This window comes from Dendrobates tinctorius, unplaced genomic scaffold (assembly GCF_039654945.1).
Source record: "Dendrobates tinctorius isolate UK_male_01 unplaced genomic scaffold, ASM3965494v1 ptg000164l, whole genome shotgun sequence".
Taxonomy (NCBI): domain Eukaryota; kingdom Metazoa; phylum Chordata; class Amphibia; order Anura; family Dendrobatidae; genus Dendrobates; species Dendrobates tinctorius.
Window position 1 is genome coordinate 1,463,338 of NW_027361831.1, and position 21,916 is coordinate 1,485,253.

Sequence of the window (21,916 nt, forward strand, 5' to 3'; positions counted from 1 at the left end):
TGCCCCCAGACCTCCTTGTAGGGTCTGCCAGAAAAATGCTCGGATCTCCCATTGACTCCTATTATACTCATTACTCGAAACTACAGTAGCATTGGAAATTACTCGGTTCGAGTAACAAACATTGTAGTGTTCGCTCATCTCTAGTAAAGGGGTTTTTTCATTCCAAAAATTAATGTGGGTGAGGTGAGATTTGTTTCCGAAATGGCTGCAACAATAGGCACAGGTTTTTCACCAAGTTTAGTTGAAGTAAACAAAACGCACAAGAATGATCAAATGATTTATCTGGTCCATAGATGTTTTAATTACAATGTGTTGACCAGTCTACAAATAATTCACAGAGTCTCTGCATTAGAGGGGGAAAAAAAAAAAACACTATTAGAATTTCTCTTGGTTGTCAGAAAGTTGCACTTGGTGGATTGGTCACATTTTACATTCCAGGGAATTAAATCCGTCACTAAATTGATTCAGGGTGGAGGACCATAAATGTCCGATTGAGGAGAGGAATTGCCAGAAATCTCTCCAAGGTATAGATGTACAGTAAAGTATGAATATGTTATTGTAAAATATTCTTTGCCAATAGTCTTTCCTGATGAAAAAGTCTTTTGTACTTTGAAACGCGTAGAATAAATCACTATCCATTTGACAATCTGGGATATACATCTCATCAATGATCAGCAAGTGCAGAAATCATCCACTAACCTCTCCTTTCTTTGCTAAACATTGAATTATAGCATAGCTATTAGAGATGTGAAAATCTGATGAAATTTGAATTCGCCAAATCCACTGGATTTTACTGGGAAATTCGATTTGGAATTCATTCTTGTAGCAAGGGAAATATACAGAACTTTGACTGTAGTTGTATGCTTCCTTGTACAATTTTTCACAGAATAAAAAGTCTACTACACTGTGTGATTTCTTTGACATTCAAGATTTATGAGTAACATGTACTGATTTGTGAGTAAAACATTTCTTACACTCTGGACGTCTCCCATGTGATTTTTTTTATGTGTAATTAGAATTCCATTCTGGCTTCACAATTTTCCACAAACAATACATAAAATGGCTTCTACATTCTACACTCTGTGACTCCTCTGTGGTTTATCAAGATGTGATTTAAGAGAACAATATATTTTTCTCAGTCTGAACATACAGTGAAGAGCAAAATGGTAACAACGTAATGAACTTTTGACTTTCGGGCTCTATATCTCACCTTCCACTACTGCTTTGATCGTGAGAATAAAATCCTTTTATAGACAATCATCTTGGCTATCTCATACGTAAATTTGATAGTGGTCTGATGGCCAAGAAAATTGCCAAACTGCATCATGTGAGTGCCATGGCAGTTGGAAGAAAACAAAATAAAGTCTGTCCATCAATTCAGAAGCCAAAAGGTGGACATCCAGACAAAATATTGGCGCTAACAAGACAGCTCATCCCAAGGCCTATCAGTTCTGGCATGAGAAACACAGTAGTGCAGGTGGTTCATATGCTTCATAATAGTGAGATCACAGATGTTGATGTAAGTCCCATGTGACGCACATTAAACAAGTCGGGAATGATGGCCTGAAAAAAGGTGAAGAAGCGTCAAATTCAATATTGTCATAAGAAGCGTCAGTTTACGTTTGCAAACAAGTACGAAAAGTGGACAGTAGAAGATTTGAAACGAGTGATTTGGAGCAATGACACGAAGCTAATAGACTAGGCTCTGATAGGTGCAAATGAGTCTGAAAGAAACCAGGGAAAAAGTCTACCGGATGGAGAAATTGAAGAAAATGTTGAAATCCGTGGTGGAAGCCTGATGATATAAGGTTGTTTCACAGCCAAAGACATTGGATACTTGACCAGGATCGATGGTGGTGCTGAGCTATATGTGAGTATCCTACAAGATGAGTTACTTCATACACACAAGTACTATGGATAGGAAAAGGATGACACAGTGTTCCAACAGGACAACAACACAAAGCGTACGTCCAGAAGAAATGGTTCAATGACAATGAAGCAGAAGTGCTGGAATGTCCCCTACTGTCCCCAGACCTAAACGCAATCCAACACTTGTGGGTAGAGTTTAAGAAAAAACTGTATACATACCCAAATGAGTCGACCATTTTGCACCAATTTTTAGAATGTGTAGAAGAGACCTGGGATCAGATTTCGATCGAGTCATGTGTGAATCTGATTCAGAGCATGCCCAGAAGGATTCAGGCAGTGGTGAAATCCAAAGGTGGATTGAAAATATGACAAAATAATAAAAATTTTGCTTTTCAGAATCAAAACGGTAACAATGCAGGGACATGACATGAATCTGCATAATTAGTCATGCGCTAAATAGTTGTAAGTCAAATTTATGTATGAGATAGCCAAGATTATTGTCTATAAATTAATGGAGTCTCACATTCAAAGCCACAGTGGATGGTGAGATATGGAGCCTGAAAGTCCAACGTTCAAAACACTGTAACCCTCAACCCAATCAAACACTTATGGGTAGAATTAAAGAAAAAACTCCACACATATCCAAGTGAGTCGACCAGCATGCACCAACTTTGGAAACGTGTAGAAGAGACCTGAGATCTATTTTCGGTCAACACATGTTTGAATCTGATCGAGAGCATACCCAGAAACATTCAGGCAGTGTTGAAAGCCAAAAGGTGGAGTAACAAAATACTAACACAATAATATAAATGAAAATTTCGATCTTTAGTAGCAAAACAGTAACAATGTAGTGACATGACAAGAATCTGCATAACTAATCATATGCTAAATAGTTGCAAGTCAAATTTAATTATGACATATCCAAGATGATTGCCTATCAAATGACAGCAGTCTCAAGTTCAAAGCATTTGTGGATAATGAGATATGGAGCCTGAAAGTCAAAAGTTCAAAACATCATTACCCTTTTGCTCTTCACTATATATAATGTTTCTACCCTGGGTGAGTTTTTTGATGTGTAACAAGATTTGATTTCTGGCTAAAACATTTTCCACATTTCGAACATAAGTATGGCTTCTCCCCAGTGTGACTTCTCTGATGTATAACAAGAATTGATTTCCGGTTAAAACATTTTCCACACTCTGGACATGAAAATGGCTTTTCCCCTGTGTGAGTTCTCACGTGATCAAGAAGATATGATTTCTGTCTAAAATATTTCCCACACTCTGGACATAAAAATGGCTTCTCCCCTGTGTGAATTCTCTGATGTCTAACAAGACTTGATTTCCGGTTAAAACAATTTCCACAATCTAAACATAAAAATGGTTTCTTCCTTATGTGAACTCTCTCGTGTCTAAGAAGAACAGATTTTCTGTTGAAAGTTTTCTCGCACTCCGAACATGAAAATAGCTTTTCCCCTCTGTGATATTTTTTGTGTGTAACAAAATATGTTTTGAGGGAAAAACCCCTGCCCAGTTCTGAACTTGAAGATGGCCTCTTTACTTCCATGGCACTTTGATTTTTACGGCCCTTTTTCCGTCTTTTATTTTTCTTAACACTCTGTGATGAATTAGAAGTTAGGTACTTTTCAAAAGGATCAGTTGATAGATCTTTGCAGTGAAGGGCTGATGCTGCAGCTGGGACAATGACATACTCATCAAATGTATCTTGCTTGATATCAGGGTCATCTGAATTAAAAATTGAAGCTATCAGATGTCCTTCTGTTCTGCTACAGTCATCTGCGAAGCATAAAACCAATTATTTTTTAATAAAATAACCTTAACATTTTTATTTTTATAACATTTCTCTATAAAATGTCCATAGAAAATGCAAAACAGATCACAATTCTACAGTTGACCTCAGTGAACGAACCACAGCACCATAACATTACGCTACCAAATTATATTAATATGTACATATTAAATATTACTTAAGAACAGCTACATTGATAGCTAACTATGCCATGCTGCCTCTGATTCTGTTAAAAACCAAGTTTTGTTATTTTTCATACTGTGATGCGTACCTCATATCGTTGTGTAACCCATCTCTGCTTCATCATTCCTTCAACACAGAGTTAATTATTTTATGTCACCATACAATCTAAGTTCTACATCATTGGTTACTCATTACTGAGTTACCCATTGCTGGTAGTTGACCATTTTTTGTGTGTGAAAAAATTGAATATATTGTGATCCATATAGTATTACGTGCTCTGTCGTACATTTCTGTGGTATATAACACTCTAAAAAAAAAAAAAAAAAAGAGTTGGGACATTTTTCTGTATTCACGTACCCATGCATAGAGTATTACGTAAATATCTGTGAAATATAACACTCCAGAAAGCGTTAAAATTATTTTATATATTTAATTAGTCATTCATACAGTGTAAAGTGGTTAGTGGGCGACAAGAATGGCAGAATCACGTGAGACTCCCGAGGGAATGACAGGAGAAATATTGGAGCCAGAGGAAGTGGAGTGACAGCGAAGGTGGCAGAAGCCTGGTCCGGATCCAACCACTTTCCTAGAACCAAGGCCCGAACCCAGGCCGCAGCTTTCGCCGCTGGAACTGGTATGCGGACTGTGGTGTCTAGGCTGGCTGGAGAAAACGAGGAGATCCAAGACCAGGGCTGGAGATGTGCTAGCGGGCCCGATAGCCGCGGTAACCTGGGGGTAGGCTATTATGTACGACCGGCAGCAGAGATGTGGGTCCATTGAAGAGTTTGGGACCCGTTATCACTTCTCGTTCAACCAGTGGGCCGTAAAGACGGAATACTTGCCTTGAAGGCTGCAAGAGCTGACGGCTGGAACCAAGGTGACGTTCCTCAAATTGGAGGGTCAACATCACTTGTATGCGGTGGGTGTGATCCAAGAAGGAAGGGAGAAGGATGAACCCTTCTTGAGAAATTAACAGGCCTGGGAGAGGATCCTCAAGGCAGCTTGAAAGGGAGCTACAAGCCCTTAGAGACTGTACTGTCCTTGGAGTTCCCCACCTCCTATGCGGAAGCAGGCGATGGTGCAGGTGACACAGGGACCTGTCCCCAATTTCTACATGTCGGGGGCTCCTTCATTACCCGAATCAAGGTCACTTGCAGCCCAGTGAATCAGGCTCTAGGAAGCAGGTGAAGGTATTTCCCCCAGCCTACCGAGGAAGGAGAAGAAGCAGACATCTGAAGAGGATTACTGTATTACGCTGCTATTTTTTCCTGGCTTTGCACTTTCTGAAAATTGTTTGAGTGTAGGAGTACATAAACTACACTTTCAAAATATATATGTTCAAAAAAAATTTGTGGATTCAATTAGTCATTAGGGATGAGCGAGTATACTCATTACTCAAGATTTCCCAAGCATGCTCGGGTGATCTCCGAGTATTTGGATGTGGTCGGAGATTTAGTTTCTGTCTCCATAGCTGCATGATTTTCAGCTGCTAGACAGCCTGAATACATGTGGGGATTTCCTAACAAACAGGCAATCCCCAAATGTATTAAGACTGGCTAGCCGCCACAAATCATGCCGCTACGGCAACAGAAACTAAATGTCCAAGCACATTCAAATACTCGGAGATCACCTGAGCATGCTCGAGAAATCTCGAGTAGCGAGTATACTCGCTCATCACTATTAGTCATTCATACATTTTAAGGTGCTTCGTATAAAAACACGGTGGGTTAAAATTTTTAAAAAGTGCTTGGCCTTGTCAGTTCACAAAACATTTTTATCCCAAAAATTGATTGTGTCATATATACTGTAGAACCTGTTTTGTGTGAAATTTCATTGGTCTGAAAGAAAAGACAAAAATTGTCCTGCTACAGATGTACAAATTTGGTCCTTCTGTACCCAGTCCCCAGCGGCCACCATCTCTCCATTTGTGGTGTACCAGCATGTGTGCAGGAACATAACCCGTGTCCTTACCATTACCAACGCAGCAACTGGGATTTTCCACTTAACGACAGACACATGGACAAGCGCTTCTGGCCAGAGATACTATTTTTCCTGACAGCACACTGGGTGAACATCGTGTAGGCCTGATCCAAGTCTCACCTTGGTACAGCAGATGTGATATGGACGCCGAGGATTGCTGGCCCTACATCTATCAGGGTTTCCTCCACCTTCTACATCAGTTCCTACATCCCCTCCTGTTCCTCCACATCCTCAATCTTCAATGTGCTATCTCAGAGCACATCATCCACATAACAAGAAAGCTCTGCAGCACTGCCTCAGCTAAACGGCAACAGGCTCTGCTGAAGATAATTTGCCTAGGAGACAAACCGCACACTCCAGCACAGTTATTGCAAAGAATAATAGATCAGACAGATCTGTGGCTTTTGCCGCTGAACCACCAACCAGGCATGTTCGTAACTGGTGGCAGCTATGAAGCCTGGCAAGCTCACACACATACCATGCTTGGCCTATGTGCTCAACTTGTTAGTGCAACGGTCTCTAAAAACCTACCCAGATTTGGCAGAGCTTATGAAACTCCACACTGCACATGCTGGCAAGGAGTTGTAATCAGCAGAGGCCAGTTGTGGATTACCAGTTCCAACATACCCATCGATATTCTGGCCAGCCTCCACACATAACAACTGAAGAGTGGGCATGGATGTCTGACAGTAGTGTCGTTCTCCAAGACTTTGATGACACCACAAAGATGGTGAGCAGCGATGATACCATCATCAGATCAATGATCACGCTTCTGCGTCTTCTTAAACAGTCGCTGCTGACAATTCAACATAAAGCTTTGCAGGAGGACAAGGTGGAGATGGAGGAAGACATGAGACAGGGCGACACCATCCAGCCCAGCCTGAAGTCCTTTGCTCAGAGCAGATTGGGTAACAATGAGGAGGTGGAGGCTGAGGAAGAGGAACAGGAGCTGGCTGATAACGCAAAAGAGGCTAGTTACACACACAACCTTCATCCCGTCTCCCCTACGTGGATGGGCTGAAGAGGGGAATTAGGAGGAAGAGATGGAGGAGATGGAGAGTATTCATTATGTTAGAGACAGGGAAGTGTTGGCTGTAGGGACCTTGGCACATATGGCAGACTTTATGTAAAGCTGCCTTTCCCCTCACCCTCATGTTATAATCATCTTGGCCAAAAAAAAAAAAAAGGAGTACTGGTTGTTGACCCTGCTTGACCCACACTACAAGGAGAACCTTGCATCTCTATTTCCTGAGGCAGAGAGGTCTTCAAAAATGGTGCTATACCGGAAGGCTATTGTGGAAGATATATTGAAAAAATTCCCATCAGACAACCCTTGCGGTAGGGTCATCATGTCCAACCCCCTGCTCAATGCAGGATTCACTAAACCATCTCAGACAGATATCTGTCCAGCCTCTGTTTGAAGACTTCCAATGAATGAGAACTCACTACTTTTCTTGGCATCCTGTTCCACTCATTGATCACCCACACTGTTATTCCTAAGACAGCACGGTGAAGATCAATTGCTTTCATAGAGAAAACAGGTGCAAAATAGAAATTTAAAAGTTTAGCCTTCTCAACATGATTTTTAACCACTTCACCCTTTTCATCTTGTAAAAATCCTATAGCATCTTTGACTTTTCTTTTGCTTTTAACATACCCCCAAAATCCTTTTTTTATTCCTTTTGGTCTCCTTTGAAAGACGCACTGCATCGCTTCATCACTGGCTTTAGCTCTTCTAACGGTTGTCTTGCAAACAGCATTATATTCTTGTTTTGATTTCCCCCCTCTTTCCATTTTATATACAGGGCTGCACTGTCAAAGGCCTGGGACAATTTCATGACAACCTGCCAGTGTCCATGCCCTGATGACCAGGTATTTTTAACAAGGAGGGAAAAGTTTTTAAAGATGGTCAAGCAATACATGGCCAACAAAACCAGCGTACTCCCTAATTCCTCTGCAACGTTCAGCTATTGGGTCACCTGGCATAAGTTGGACACCTGGCATAAGATGTCCCTCTATGCTTTGGAGGTGTTGTGCTGTCCTGCCACTATTGTTTTGTCTGAGCAGGTTTTTAGTGCCACCTGGGGGATCATTACAGACTGGCGTGTTCGGCTGTCAACAGAAAGTGCTCACTCTGATAATAATGAAAAAAGTCTGGATTAGCCCCTCTCTTTTCCACACCACCAAATGACAGGAGCACATAAATTGTTTTTAATGTTCAATATTTGAATGAAGCCTGCCAGCTGTTGCCTTCTAGGGTCTATGGATGACCCTACTTATACATTTTTCCTGGCTTTGAACTTTGTGCAAAGCTTTTTTGAGTGTAAATGTACCCAAATTACACTTTCTTAAAAAAAAAAAAAAAAAAAAAAAAAATTAAGAGGCACTCCAGTTGGTGCCTTCAAGGCTGTATGGATGAACCTGCTCATAAATATTAGCAGGCTTCGCACTGTATTCAGGGCTTTTATGAGTGTAGGAGTAACACAACTACACTTTGTTCACAATATTTGAGTGAAGTACTACAGTTGGTGCCTTCAAGGGCGTGTGGATGACACCTGACTGTAATTTTTGGCTGGATTTTCACTTACCTTTATGAGTCTAGGAGTACCACTACATTACAATTTGAGCAGAATGTGTATGAGGCCCTCCTTTAAGTATAACACAGGATATCTCCGAGTCCCTAATTTTTGGCACTTCTTGCTTCCTTCATAAATTACACTGAAAATTCCAAGTATTTAATAAAAAAATATTTTTTAATCCATTTTAAATTTTGTCTTACACACAAGCCATTACACAGTAAAATATTAAAAATTTCTCTCCTGTAAACTCCAATTTCTCATCGATTTTGTATATTCTATTGTCAGTCATTAAAGTGGAGTAAGCACCATTATTTTCAGCAGCGATTTGGGAGTCAGAGACCCTTCCAGGGGTCTTCCCCATGGTGTTCTCCTTCTATTTAGCACTTTTTACATCCATTTCAACATTTTCACTGCCCCCAGACTTCCTTGTAGGGTCTGCCGGAAAAATGCTCAGATTTCCCATTGACTCCCATTATACTTGTTACTTGAAACAAGCACCTGAGCATTAGAAATTGCTTGGTTCAAGTATCGAGCATCCGGGTCATTTTAGTGCTCACTCATCTCTACATAAGAAACACGAAACGCGCGTCGGGGCTGCACCGGACAAACGTTGGCAAGCAGTAACATGGGTAAGCTGAGCATCTCCTATGGTATTATTTGCCCTGGGTCTGAGATATTTGGAAACTAGCACTTGTCTGTGTATCCTTACTTTTGCTGTATAGTCTTTCTTTGACTAGGAATATACTGAATATACTGTGAACAAAAAAACTTTCTTGAGGTGTAGTTTATTCAGCTTTGGTCAGTATACCCTCCCCCCTCTATGTGCCTTTGTAGCTGTCCATTACTATATGTGTAATATTTTGCAATTTATTCTTTAATAAAATTTGTTATATTTTTATTATAACTTTTTGGACAATGACTCCGTGAGTTTTTGTAGGATTTATGATTTTTGGAGTGCCCTTATATACTGAATTTGGTCCTTAAGAAAGGCATATGGCCATTTTGATCAATTCTTAGTATGTATCAGTGGATCTTGTTCTCATAGGAATATATCATGTCTACATTTAATATTATAAATACCCATATAGAATTATATTATAGTAATTAACTATAATTATATCCAGATTTAATTTATATTTTCGTTGAAGGAGGGAAAATATACAACAAAAAAACAGAGAGTGTAAAATTTCACCAAAGAAAATGAGATGAATCTGATTTCTCTGTAATTTCATGGTTATTACTCACCTGGGAAGTTATCTGTAGAAATCTCCTCTTTACACCACTCATCACCAATCACATATGTCTCTGTAGTATTATTATGGGTCAGATCTTCACCCTGAAATAAATATTGTGAAAGTCACAGACAGATGAAGTCACATCTATGATCAGCTCTAATCCTGCCAACTCCACCGTTCTCATTACACAAGTATAAAACATATAATACTGGTGGATAAAACAAGACTGAGCACAAGACCTTCACAGCCGTCTACACATCATAGGGGAGATCTCATGACACCTTCTCTCCATCTACCTGATGATCCTGAGGAACATTGGGATTTTCTTGTTTAAAGTCCTGTGGAAGAAGAGGATGGAGACATCTCTCTGGTGTTGTCATCTTACTGGATATAACTGGAGGAAACACATACAGGGACTGAATTCATTCTCTACATACAGATAATTATAGGCCGTGTGTATTTAGTCCTGTCTATTACCTGGTGATGCGAGGGGCCGGGGAACCTCCATCATGACATCCTTGTACATATATTGGTGTTCTTCTAAATACTCCCACTCATCCATGGAGAAATAGACAGTGACATCCTGACACCTTATAGAAACCTGACACATACAATGATAATGTCATCCCCCAGATCCCTTCATAGCATTACTGTATAATGTCCCAGCATTCCCAGCAGTGTCACCTCTCCAGTCAGCAGCTCAATCATCTTGTAGGTGAGTTCTAGGATCTTCTGGTCATTGATGTACTCATGTATCAGGGGGTGAGGTGGAGGCCCTGTGATTGGGCTTGGGAGTTGTCTCCATTCCTCAGACACAGGGTCCTGACAGAGCTCACTAGTCGTCTTCTTCACTACTGTGTAATCCTGGTTATGGAGAGACACATAAATAAATCTCACTACAGACATTTCCAGAGTCCTCACCTCTCCAGTTCTGTCCATCTGTTCTTCCTGTAGATAAGAATGATGTAATGTGACGTCATCAGAATCTCTCACCTCTCCAGTAATCTGGAAAAGGATCTCTAGGGTGATGTGCAATATCCTCTCCGCCATCTTGTCCCTGTCCCTATCCATCCTTGATGGGTCAATTAGAAAATTTCTATTCTATAGAAGATCTCCACTGAGAGGATCTGATATTGTAGGGACCTGAATGGGGAGAAGAGGAATACCATATGTAACATCATAAGGAATCCTGAAAAATAATGCAATTACTGGAAATATTAAGGGGAACATATAATAATATGAAAGTAATAAAATGTAACATATAGATGTTGTATTCTCGCTTTGTACAGACTGTTTGCTTGATTCTGGGGAACAGATCCAGTTATCAATTCTAGTTATCAATTCTCAGCTACTGAAAGATGGGAACATCTCTTTGTGCATCATGTTGCTGAGCGGAGGTAGTTTGTACATCATCAGGTTAAATCACACTGATTGCATATGGCTCCTTAACTCCTTGCGCTATGTGTCCATGATCCGGAATAAGCAACGCTTTGGACACTGCGTCCAAAGCGCTGCAGTCTATTGCACGCAGGTAAATCCACATGTGTCCACTGAACCATGCGGACTTACCACATTCAATACATTCTATTGGTGAGATTTCTGTTGCCGAGACTAGCGTCTCCACAAGAGAAATTGACATGCTGCGGTCTTGAAAGACGCGCCCCATGTCAGTGTCCACGGGTGAGCCTCATAGTGGACATGGGATTTCTAGAAATCCCATCCACTATGCTGTAACATCTGGCCACTGCAAGTTTGATGCTGCACAAATACGCAATGTCAAACCCGCAGCAGTTCCTGACTATGGGCACGTACCCTTAGCTGCTGTGGTCAACAGTCACTGTATAATCTACGTAGTTACATAGACTATCAGCATCATGGTACATGAAGGCACTACTGCCAGAAAAAATAACATTTATATGAAAATAAGGAATAGAAATGCAGCAGTCACCCATATCCTTTGAATTAAAAGTCCTTTATTCCACACACATGGACATCATTCTTCAAGGCGAGCAGGTAAAAACAAGTGTTAAATCAGGAGAGAGGAGAAACAACGGACTACTGCCATTTCGCGTCTTAACTGAGGTTCCATGGGTCCATGGGTGAGTGGACCCGTAGAAGTGTAAGCTAAGACATGAAATTTCACTGACCCAACACGGGAAGGTGCCATGCAGAGCACAGAAGGGGAGGGATCCACAGTACCACAATAGGCAGGAAGAGGCAGTGGGGTGGCATCAAGTTCCCATGTCAAGCGTTAGGTGTTCCCCAGTTTGACACTTATTTAAAGAAGGTGCGAACGATAAATGAATGGTCATTTGCAACCTGTGTTGCACCAAGATCAGCAGTGGCGTGACCAATACCAGCATACTTAAGCACGTCATCAAAGCCCCCGACTAGGTGGGCTGAACGCATGGGTCCACAACCAGCGTCTGTGGATGACACCACTGCCTTTTCCCCTGTTTATGACGCAGGCAAGGATGCCTCCTGCCCTGCACCTGTCCTTGCACATTCGCCAGCACCATCAGCAACCATGTCCAATTCCTTGTTCCTAGGCCTTGGAACGCAAGAACGGTCACATTTCCAGACTGCTTGCAATGAAAATGTTGCCATTTAAGCTTGTGGACACAAAGGCTTTTCACAATCTCATAATGGCAGCATTCCCTCAGTACTTGGTCCCCAACCACCCCTATTTTTCCTGGTGTGCCATCCCAACACATGTCCCATAATATCACTTGAGCCCTGACCAACGCAGTTATTGGGAAAGTCGACTTAATGTCCGACACTTATACAAGCACTTGAGGGAAGGGATGCTATATTTCCCTAGCGGCACATTGGGTGAACGTAGTGGAGGTCAGGACCGAGTCGAACCCTAGGACGGCACATGTGCTACTGATGCCGAGGTGTTGTGAACTCTCTTAATCCGACTTTTGAGGCAAGGCTCCCTCTGGTGGATACTGCTGGTAGTGGAGCTGGTCAACATGATGTTAACCCAACAGCTGCAGAAGATAATTGGAGGAGTGGGGGTAGTGACTGGGACTACATAAGCGAGCAGACTTCTCTCAGTGGCTGCCGGTGATACTCCTTTCTTTGCTTATTGAGGATTTCTGTCTCCTGCCTGATCCTGCATTTTTCAGCTAAGTGTCATTTGCTAAACCCTTTGCATCTGATTTTGCCTTGCTGTCAGGGGTCAGCATGCTCCCCCAGGGGCTGCAGGCTCCTGCCCTGTATTTTTGTATCTTGTGTTTGTTTGCTCAGTCCCCTGCTGTATTAGTCTGTTGCTAGCCGCCAGTTCACACCTGAGTGCTGATATAGTGGGGGCGAGGTTTGTGCAAACCCCAGTATTTTTGTACATCAGTCGTGTTGGAATTGTCAGGGTTTTTGCGTGACTGCAGACAGTGCCATTTCTGTCCTGTCTAGTCAGTGTGGTCCCCATCATTTGCTCAGTCTATTTTCTGCCTGTGTTTGTGCTTCATCTTGTCTCACCGACAATATACAGTTGTGGCCAAAAGTATTGCCACCCCTGAAATTCTGTCAGATAATACTCAGTTTCTTCCTGAAAATGATTTCAAACATAAATTCTTTGGTATTATTATCTTCATTTAATTTGTCTTAAATGAAAAAACACAAAAAGAATTGTCCTAAAGCCAAATAGGATATAATTCCAAACCAAACATAAAAAAGAGGGTGGACAAAAGTATTGGCACTGTTCGAAAAATCATGTGATGCTTCTCTAATTTGTGTAATTAACAGCACCTGTAACTTACCTGTGGCACCTAACAGGTGTTGGCAATGACTAAATCACACTTGCAGCCAGTTGACATGGATTAAAGTTGACTCAACCTCTGTCCTGTGTCCTTGTGTGTACCACATTGAGCATGGAGAAAAGAAAGAAGAACAAAGAACTGTCTGAGGACTTGAGAAACCAAATTGTGAGGAAGCATGAGCAATCTCAAGGCTACAAGTCCATCTCCAAAGACCTGAATGTTCCTGTGTCTACCATGTGCAGTGTCATCAAGAAGTTTAAAGCCCATGGCACTGTGGCTATCCTCCCTAGATGTGGACGGAAAAGAAAAATTGACAAGAGATTTCAACGCAAGATTGTGCGGATGTTGGATAAAGAACCTCGACTAACATCCAAACAAGTTCAAGCTGCCCTGCAGTCCGAGGGTACAACAGTGTCAACCCGTACTATCCGTCGGCGTCTGAATGAAAAGGGACTGTATGGTAGGAGATCCAGGAAGACCCCACTTCTTACCCCGAGACAAAAAAAAGCCAGGCTGGAGTTTGCCAAAACTTACCTGAAAAAGCCTAAAACGTTTTGGAAGAATGTTCTCTGGTCAGATGAGACAAAAGTAGAGCTTTTTGGGCAAAGGCATCAACATAAGAGTTTACAGGAGAAAAAAAAAAGGCATTCAAAGAAAAGAACACGGTCCCTACAGTCAAACATGGTGGAGGTTCCCTGAGGTTTTGGGGTTGCTTTGCTGCCTCTGGCACTGGACTGCTTGACCGTGTGCATGATGGCATTAAGAAGTCAGAAGACTACCAACATATTTTGCAGCATAATGTAGGGCCCAGTGTGAGAAAGCTGGGTCTCCCTCAGAGGTCATGGGTCTTCCAGCAGGACAATGACCCAAAACACACTTCAAAAAGCACTAGAAAATGGTTTGAGATAAAGCACTGGAGACTTCTAAGGTGGCCAGCAATGAGTCCAGACCTGAATCCCATAGAACACCTGTGGAGAGATCTAAAAATGGCAGTTTGGAGAAGGCACCCTTCAAATATCAGGGACCTGGAGTAGTTTGCCAAAGAAAAATGGTCTAAAATTCCAGCAGAGCATTGTAAGAAACTCATTGATGGTTACCGGAAGCGGCTGGTCGCAGTTATTTTGGCTAAAGGTTGTGCAACCAAGTATTAGGCTGAGGGTGCCAATACTTTTGTTTAGCCCATTTTTGGAGTATTGTGTGAAATGATCAATGTTTTGCTTTTTGCTTCATTCTCTTTTGTGTTTTGTCATTTAAGACAAATTAAATGAAGATAATAATACCAAAGAATTTGTGTTTGCAATCATTTTCAGGAAGAAACTGAGTATTATCTAACAGAACTGCAGGGGTGTCAATACTTTTGGCCACAACTGTATGTTTGGGGGCTATTCCTTTGGGGATCTGCTCCGGGGCAGTTTTTGATTTCACCTTTCTGTCTTTAGGCTTAGTTAGTCCTCCGGCTGTGACGAAGTGTCTAGGGCAACGTAGGAACGCTCCACGGCTACTGCTAGTTGGGTTGTTAAGATCAGGGGTCTGCAATCCGCTGAGCGACCAATCTCTCTTGTGTTCTGGTGGCATAGCCTATTGTGTTCTCCTCCTCGGTGACCCATTCATAACAGAATCACCGGCCAAACTGTAGATTCTAGGATACTCAAAAGAAGGAAAGAATTGCAAAAAAAAAAAAAGTGTCAGAATTTTTTAGATATTTTTCCTCTTTTTTCTCTGGGGCCGTAGGAGAATTTTTTCCTTAATGGAGACTAAGCAATTGTCCGATCGTGTGGAGCAGCTCGCTGCTGAAGTGCGGAGAATTTCTGCTTATCTCGCCCAATCATCTGTTGTAGAACCAAAGATCCCTACTCCTGATGTGTTTTCTGGGGATCGGTCTAAATTTCTGAACTTTAAGAATAATTGTAAACTCTTTCTTGCGTTGAAGCCTAACTCCTCGGGGAGCTCGGTGCAGCAGGTTAAAATTGTAATTTCCCTGCTGCGCGGCGATCCCCAGGACTGGGCCTTTTCTCTGACACCTGGAGATCCTATTCTGGCTAATGTAGATGCGTTTTTTCAAGCCCTGGGGTTATTGTATGATGAGCCTAATGCTATTGATCAAGCTGAGAACACCTTATTGGCATTAAAACAGGGTCAAGATGCTGCTGAGTTATATTGTCAAAAATTCTGAAAGTGGGCGGTCCTTACTAAATGGAATGATGATGCCCTAGCAGCTCTCTTTCGGAAAGGTCTGGCAGAATCCGTAAAGGATGTTATGGTGGGATTCCCTGTCCCTTCTGGTCTTGACGACTATGTCGTTGGCCATTCAAGTTGATCGACGTTTACGAGAACGTAAAACTACGCGAGAGGCGGTGCCGCCTTTCGAACAAACCTCTGAACTCATGCAATGTGATAGGGTTTTGTCTAGCGCGCAACGTCATGAGTTTAGAAGGCGTAATAAGTTATGCTTCTTTTGTGGAGATGCTTCTCATGCTATTTCAGCCTGCCCTAAACGAGAGAAACGTTTTGCGCACTCATTTACGATGAGCAGTGTGCAGCCTGAGTTCCTTTTGGCTGTTACCTTGATCTGCTCCTTGTCCACATTTTCCACTAAGGCATTTGTGTATTCAGGAGCAGCTTTGAATCTGATGGATTTTGACTTCGCTAAGCGTTGTGGTTTTCCTATGGTACCCCTGCGGACCCCTATTCCTTTGAGGGGTATTGATGCTACCCCTTTGGCGGAGAATAAACCCCAGTTTTGGACCCAGGTGATTATGCGGGTTGCCCCGGACCACCAAGAGAATTGTAAATTTTTGGTGTTGCGCAATTTACATGATATTATTGTACCAGGTTTTCTGGGGTTGCAGACCCATAATCCTGTGTTGGATTGGAAATCTGTGTCTGTGGTGAGTTGGGGTTGTCAATGTGCTCTTGGTGACACTCCTGTTTTCTCCACCTCTCCCCAGTCTCAAGATGTTCCTGACTATTTCGATGATTTTTCTGATGTATTTAGTGAGAGTAAGTCTGCGTCTTTGCCTCGTCATAGGAGTTATGATTGTGCAATTGAGTTGATGCCCGGGTGTAAATTTCCCAAAGGTCGGCTTTTCAACTTATCGGTACCTGAACATGATGCTATGCAATCTTATATCAAGGAGTCATTAGAGAAGGGTCATATTAGACCATCCTCTTCACCTTTAGGTGCTGGGGTTTTTTTTGTGGCCAAGAAAGATGGCTCATTAATGCCATGTATTGACTATCGGTCCCTTAATAAGATCACTGTTAAATATCAGTACCCGTTGCCCTTGATATCTGATTTATTTTCCAGGGTCAAAAGTGCTTGTTGGTTTACCAAACTTGACCTTAGGGGGGTGTATAATCTTGTTCGCATCAAGCACAGGGATGAATGGAAGATGGCTTAATACTCCGGAGTGACATTTTGAGTACTTGGTGATGCCTTTTGGGCTCACTAATGCCCCTTCCGTCTTTCAGTCTATTATGAACGATATTTTCCGGGACTTTGTGGATAAGTTTTTGATCATTTATCTGGATGATATTCTGATTTTTTTCCAGTGATTGGGATTCTCATGTGGAACATGTTCAGACTGTGTTCCGGATCTTGAGAGAAAATACTCTGTATGTTAAGGGATCGAAATCTCTCTTTGGTGTACAGAGGATTTCGTTTTTGGGATTCATTTTGTCCCCGTCGGCTATTGAAATGGACCCGGCCAAGGTACAGGCCATCTATGATTGGGTTCAGCCCACTTCTATGAAGGCTGTTCAGAAGTTTTTGGGTTTTTCTAATTTCTATCGTAAATTTATAAGTAATTTTTCTGGTATTGTTAAACCACTGACGGTTTTGACCAAAAAGGCGCTGATGTGGTGAATTGGCCTCCAGAGGCAGTCTCGGCATTTCAGGAGCTTAAGCGGAGATTCACTTCTGCTCCGGTTCTGCGGCAACCTGATGTTTCACTCCCATTTCAGGTGGAGGTAGATGCTTCTGAGATTGGTTCAGGAGCCGTTTTGTCTCAAAGGGATCCAGTAACCTCTAAGATGAATCCCTGTGCCTTCTTTTCTCGAAAATTTTCTCCATCTGAACATAACTATGATGTGGGGAATCGGGAGTTGTTGGCCATGAAGTGGGCATTTGAAGAGTGGAGACATTGGTTGGAGGGAGCTAGACATCAAGTTGTGGTCCTTACCAACCACAAGAATTTGATTTATCTTGAATCAGCCAAGCGTTTGAATCCTAGACAAGCTAGGTGGGCCTGGTTTTTCATGTGTTTTAATTTTGTGGTCACCTTCCTTCCTGGCACTAAGAATGTTAAGGCGGACGCCCTTTCTAGGAGTTTCTTTGCGGATTCTCTTGATGTGACTGAGCCTACTACCATTCTAGGTGAGGATGTGGTTCTTTCTGCCATTTCACTCGATTTGAGACTTGCCCTGGAGGAATTTCAGGAGGACAAACCTGAACGATGCCCTGTGGGGAAATTGTATGTCAATGACCAGTGGAGAAAAAGAGTGATGGCTGAAATTCATTGCTCCACGCTGGCTGGTCATCCGGGTATTTTTGGTACCAGAGATTTGGTGAGTCGGTCTTTATGGTGGCCTGCCTTATCTCGTGATGTCAGGAATTTTGTGCAGTCCTGTGGGACTTGTTCCAGGTCCAAGTCCTGTTCTCGTTCTAGTGGTTTGTTGATGCCCCTGCTGGTGCCCAGCAGGCCATGGACCCATATTTCAATGGATTTCTGATCTCCCTGTCTCTCAGAGAATGACTGTGATCTGCGTGATTTGTGATAGATTTTCCAAGATGGTCCATCTTGTACCACTCCCGAAGTTGCCATCTTCTTCTGAGTTGGTGCCTCTGTTTTTACAACAGGTGGTTCGTTTGCACGGGATTCCTGAGAACAATGTGTCAGAAAGAGGAGTCCAGTTTGTTTCCAGGTATTGGAGGGCCTTTTGTTCTAAACTGGGAATTCAGTTATCTTTCTCCACTGCATTTCATCCTCAGACCAATGGACAAACAGAGAACAAACCAGACTTTGGAATCCAATTTGAGATGTTTCATATCTGCTGATCAGGATGACTGAGCCTCATTTCTGCCATTGGCCGAATTTGCTCTAAACAATAGAGCTAGTTCCGCCACTTTGATGTCTCCATTTTTCAGTTATTTTGGTTTTCATCCTCGATTTTCTTCGAGGCAGGTGGAGGCTTCTGCTTGCCCAAGTGTGGATTCTGTGGTGGACAGAATGCAGCAGATTTGGGACCAAGTAGTGGACAAGTTGTCCCACTCTCAGGAAAAGGCCAAACGGTTTTCCAACCGGCATAGGACCTTTGGTCCCCGGTTCAAAGTGGGTGATATGGTTTGGTTGTCCTCAAAAAATATTCCGATGAAGGTTGCGTCTCCAAAATTCAAGCCAAGGTTCATTGGACCTTATAAGATTTTGGAAATCCTTAACCCTGTTTCTTTCCCTTTGGCTCTTCCAGGTACGTTCAAGATTCATAATGTTTTTCACAAATCATTGTTGAAAAGGTTTGTGGAGCCAGTAGTTCCTGTGGCGGCGGACCCTGACCCTGTATTGGTTGAGGGTAATTTGGAGTATGAGGTAGAGAAAATATTTGACTCTCGTCTGGCTAGACGGAGACTCCAGTACTTGGTCAAGTGGAAAGGTTATGGCCAGGAGGATAATTCTTGGGTCTCTGCCTCCGATATTCATGCCGAGATTGGATTGTGCTTTTCATCGGGCCCATCCTGATCGGCCTGGTGGTGCAAGGGGGGGTACTGTTGTGAACTCTCTTAATCCGACTTTTGAGGCAAGGCTCCCTCTGTTGGATACTGCTGGTAGTGGAGCTGGTCAACATGATGTTAACCCAATAGCTGCAGAAGATAATTGGAGGAGTGGGGGTAGTGACTGGGACTACATAAGCGAGCACACTTCTCTCAGTGGCTGCCGGTGATACTAATTTCTTTGCTTATTGAGGATTTCTGTCTCCTGCCTGATCCTGCATTTTTCAGTTAAGTGTCATTTGCTAAACCCTTTGCATCTGATTTTGCCTTGCTGTCAGGGGTCAGCTTGCTGGCTCCTGCCCTGTATTTTTGTATCTTGCGTTTGTTTGCTCAGTCCCCTGCTGTATTAGCCTGTTGCTAGCTGCCAGTTCAAACCTGAGTGCTGATATAGTGGGGTTAGTGCAAACCTCAGTATTTTTGTACATCAGTCGTGTTGGAATTGTTAGGGTTTTTGCGTGATTGCAGACAGTGCCTTTCCTGTCCTATCTAGTCAGTGTGGGCCCCATCATTTGCTCAGTCTATTTTCTGTCTGTGTTTGTGCTTCATCTTGTCTCACCGACAATATACAGTGGGGCAAAAAAGTATTTAGTCAGTCAGCAATAGTGCAAGTTCCACCACTTAAAAAGATGAGAGGCGTCTGTAATTTACATCATAGGTAGACCTCAACTATGGGAGACAAACTGAGAAAAAAAAATCCAGAAAATCACATTGTCTGTTTTTTTTTTCATTTTATTTGCATATTATGGTGGAAAATAAGTATTTGGTCAGAAACAAGCAATCAAGATTTCTGGCTCTCACAGACCTGTAACTTCTTCTTTAAGAGTCTCCTCTTTCCTCCACTCATTACCTGTAGTAATGGCACCTGTTTAAACTTGTTATCAGTATAAAAAGACACCTGTGCACACCCTCAAACAGTGACTCCAAACTCCACTATGGTGAAGACCAAAGAGCTGTCAAAGGACACCAGAAACAAAATTGTAGCCCTGCACCAGGCTGGGAAGACTGAATCTGCAATAGCCAACCAGCTTGGAGTGAAGAAATCAACTGTGGGAGCAATAATTAGAAAATGGAAGACATACAAGACCACTAATAATCTCCCTCGATCTGGTGCTCCACACAAAATCCCACCCCGTGGGGTCAGAATGATCACAAGAACGGTGAGCAAAAATCCCAGAACACGCGGGGGGACCTAGTGAATGAACTGCAGAGAGCTGGGACCAATGTAACAAGGCCTACCATAAGTAACACACTACGCCACCATGGACTCAGATCCTGCAGTGCCAGACATGTCCCACTGCTTAAGCCTGTACATGTCCGGGCCCGTCTGAAGTTTGCTAGAGAGCATTTGGATGATCCAGAGCAGTTTTGGGAGAATGTCCTATGGTCTGATGAAACCAAACTGGAACTGTTTGGTAGAAACACAACTTGTCGTGTTTGGAGGCAAAAGAATACTGAGTTGCATCCATCAAACACCATACCTACTGTAAAGCATGGTGGTGGAAACATCATGCTTTGGGGCTGTTTCTCTGCAAAGGGGCCAGGACGACTGATCCGGGTACATGAAAGAATGAATGGGGCCATGTATCGTGAGATTTTGAGTGCAAACATCCTTCCATCAGCAAGGGCATTGAAGATGAAACGTGGCTGGGTCTTTCAACATGACAATGATCCAAAGCACACCGCCAGGGCAACGAAGGAGTGGCTTCGTAAGAAGCATTTCAAGGTCCTGGAGTGGCCTAGCCAGTCTCCAGATCTCAACCCTATAGAAAACCTTTGGAGGGAGTTGAAAGTCCGTGTTGCCAAGCGAAAAGCCAAAAACATCACTGCTCTAGAGGAGATCTGCATGGAGGAATGGGCCAACATACCAACAACAGTGTGTGGTAACCTTGTGAAGACTTACAGAAAACGTTTGACCTCTGTCATTGCCAACAAAGGATATATCACAAAGTATTGAGATGAAATTTTGTTTCTGACCAAATACTTATTTTCCACCATAATATGCAAATAAAATGAAAAAAAAAACCAGACAATGTGATTTTCTGGATTTTTTTTTTCTCAGTTTGTCTCCCATAGTTGAGGTCTACCTATGATGTAAATTACAGACGCCTCTCATCTTTTTAAGTGGTGGAACTTGCACTATTGCTGACTGACTAAATACTTTTTTGCCCCACTGTATGTTTGGGGGCTGTCTATTCCTTTGGGGATCTGCTCCAGGGCAGTTTAGATTTCACCTGTCTTTAGGATTAGTTAGTCCTCCGGCTGTGACGAAGCATCTAGGGCAACGTAGGAATGCTCCTCGGCTACTGTTAGTTGTGTTGTTAAGATCAGGGGTCTGCAATCCGCTGAGCGACCAACCTCTCTGGTGTTCTGGTGGCATAGCCTATTGCGCTCTCCTCCTCGGTGACGCATTCATAACACCGAGGATTGCAAGCCATAGTTCCATCAGGGATTCCTCCACTTCCTACATCAGTTCTTGACCACCCCCCGCCTCCTCCTACTCAGAATTGCCATCCATATAAATAGCAAGATAGAAGCACTGCAGCAATGCCTCAATGAAGTGGCAACAGGCTCTGCTGATAATTTTTTGTTTAGGTGACAAACAGCATACCACCATAGAGTCATTGAAAGGTATAACAGGCCAGACAGATCTGTGGCTCTTGCCACTGAACCTGCAAACAAGCAAGGTCGTGTATGATAATGGCAGTAACCTGGTGGTGGCTCTGAAGCTTGGCA

The 21,916-nt window shown here is 42.6% G+C and overlaps 1 protein-coding gene across 1 annotated transcript in view; it reads right to left on the reverse strand.

The window, feature by feature from the left end:
* Window positions 1-21,916, reverse strand: part of LOC141052980 (uncharacterized) — a 177,737-nt gene that overhangs the window by 148,241 nt on the left and 7,580 nt on the right. The window contains 6 exon segments of the mRNA XM_073550308.1: window positions 2,923-3,665; window positions 9,666-9,756; window positions 9,952-10,049; window positions 10,133-10,256; window positions 10,340-10,519; window positions 10,649-10,798. Coding sequence (XP_073406409.1) covers window positions 2,923-3,665; window positions 9,666-9,756; window positions 9,952-10,049; window positions 10,133-10,256; window positions 10,340-10,519; window positions 10,649-10,798 — 1,386 coding nt within the window.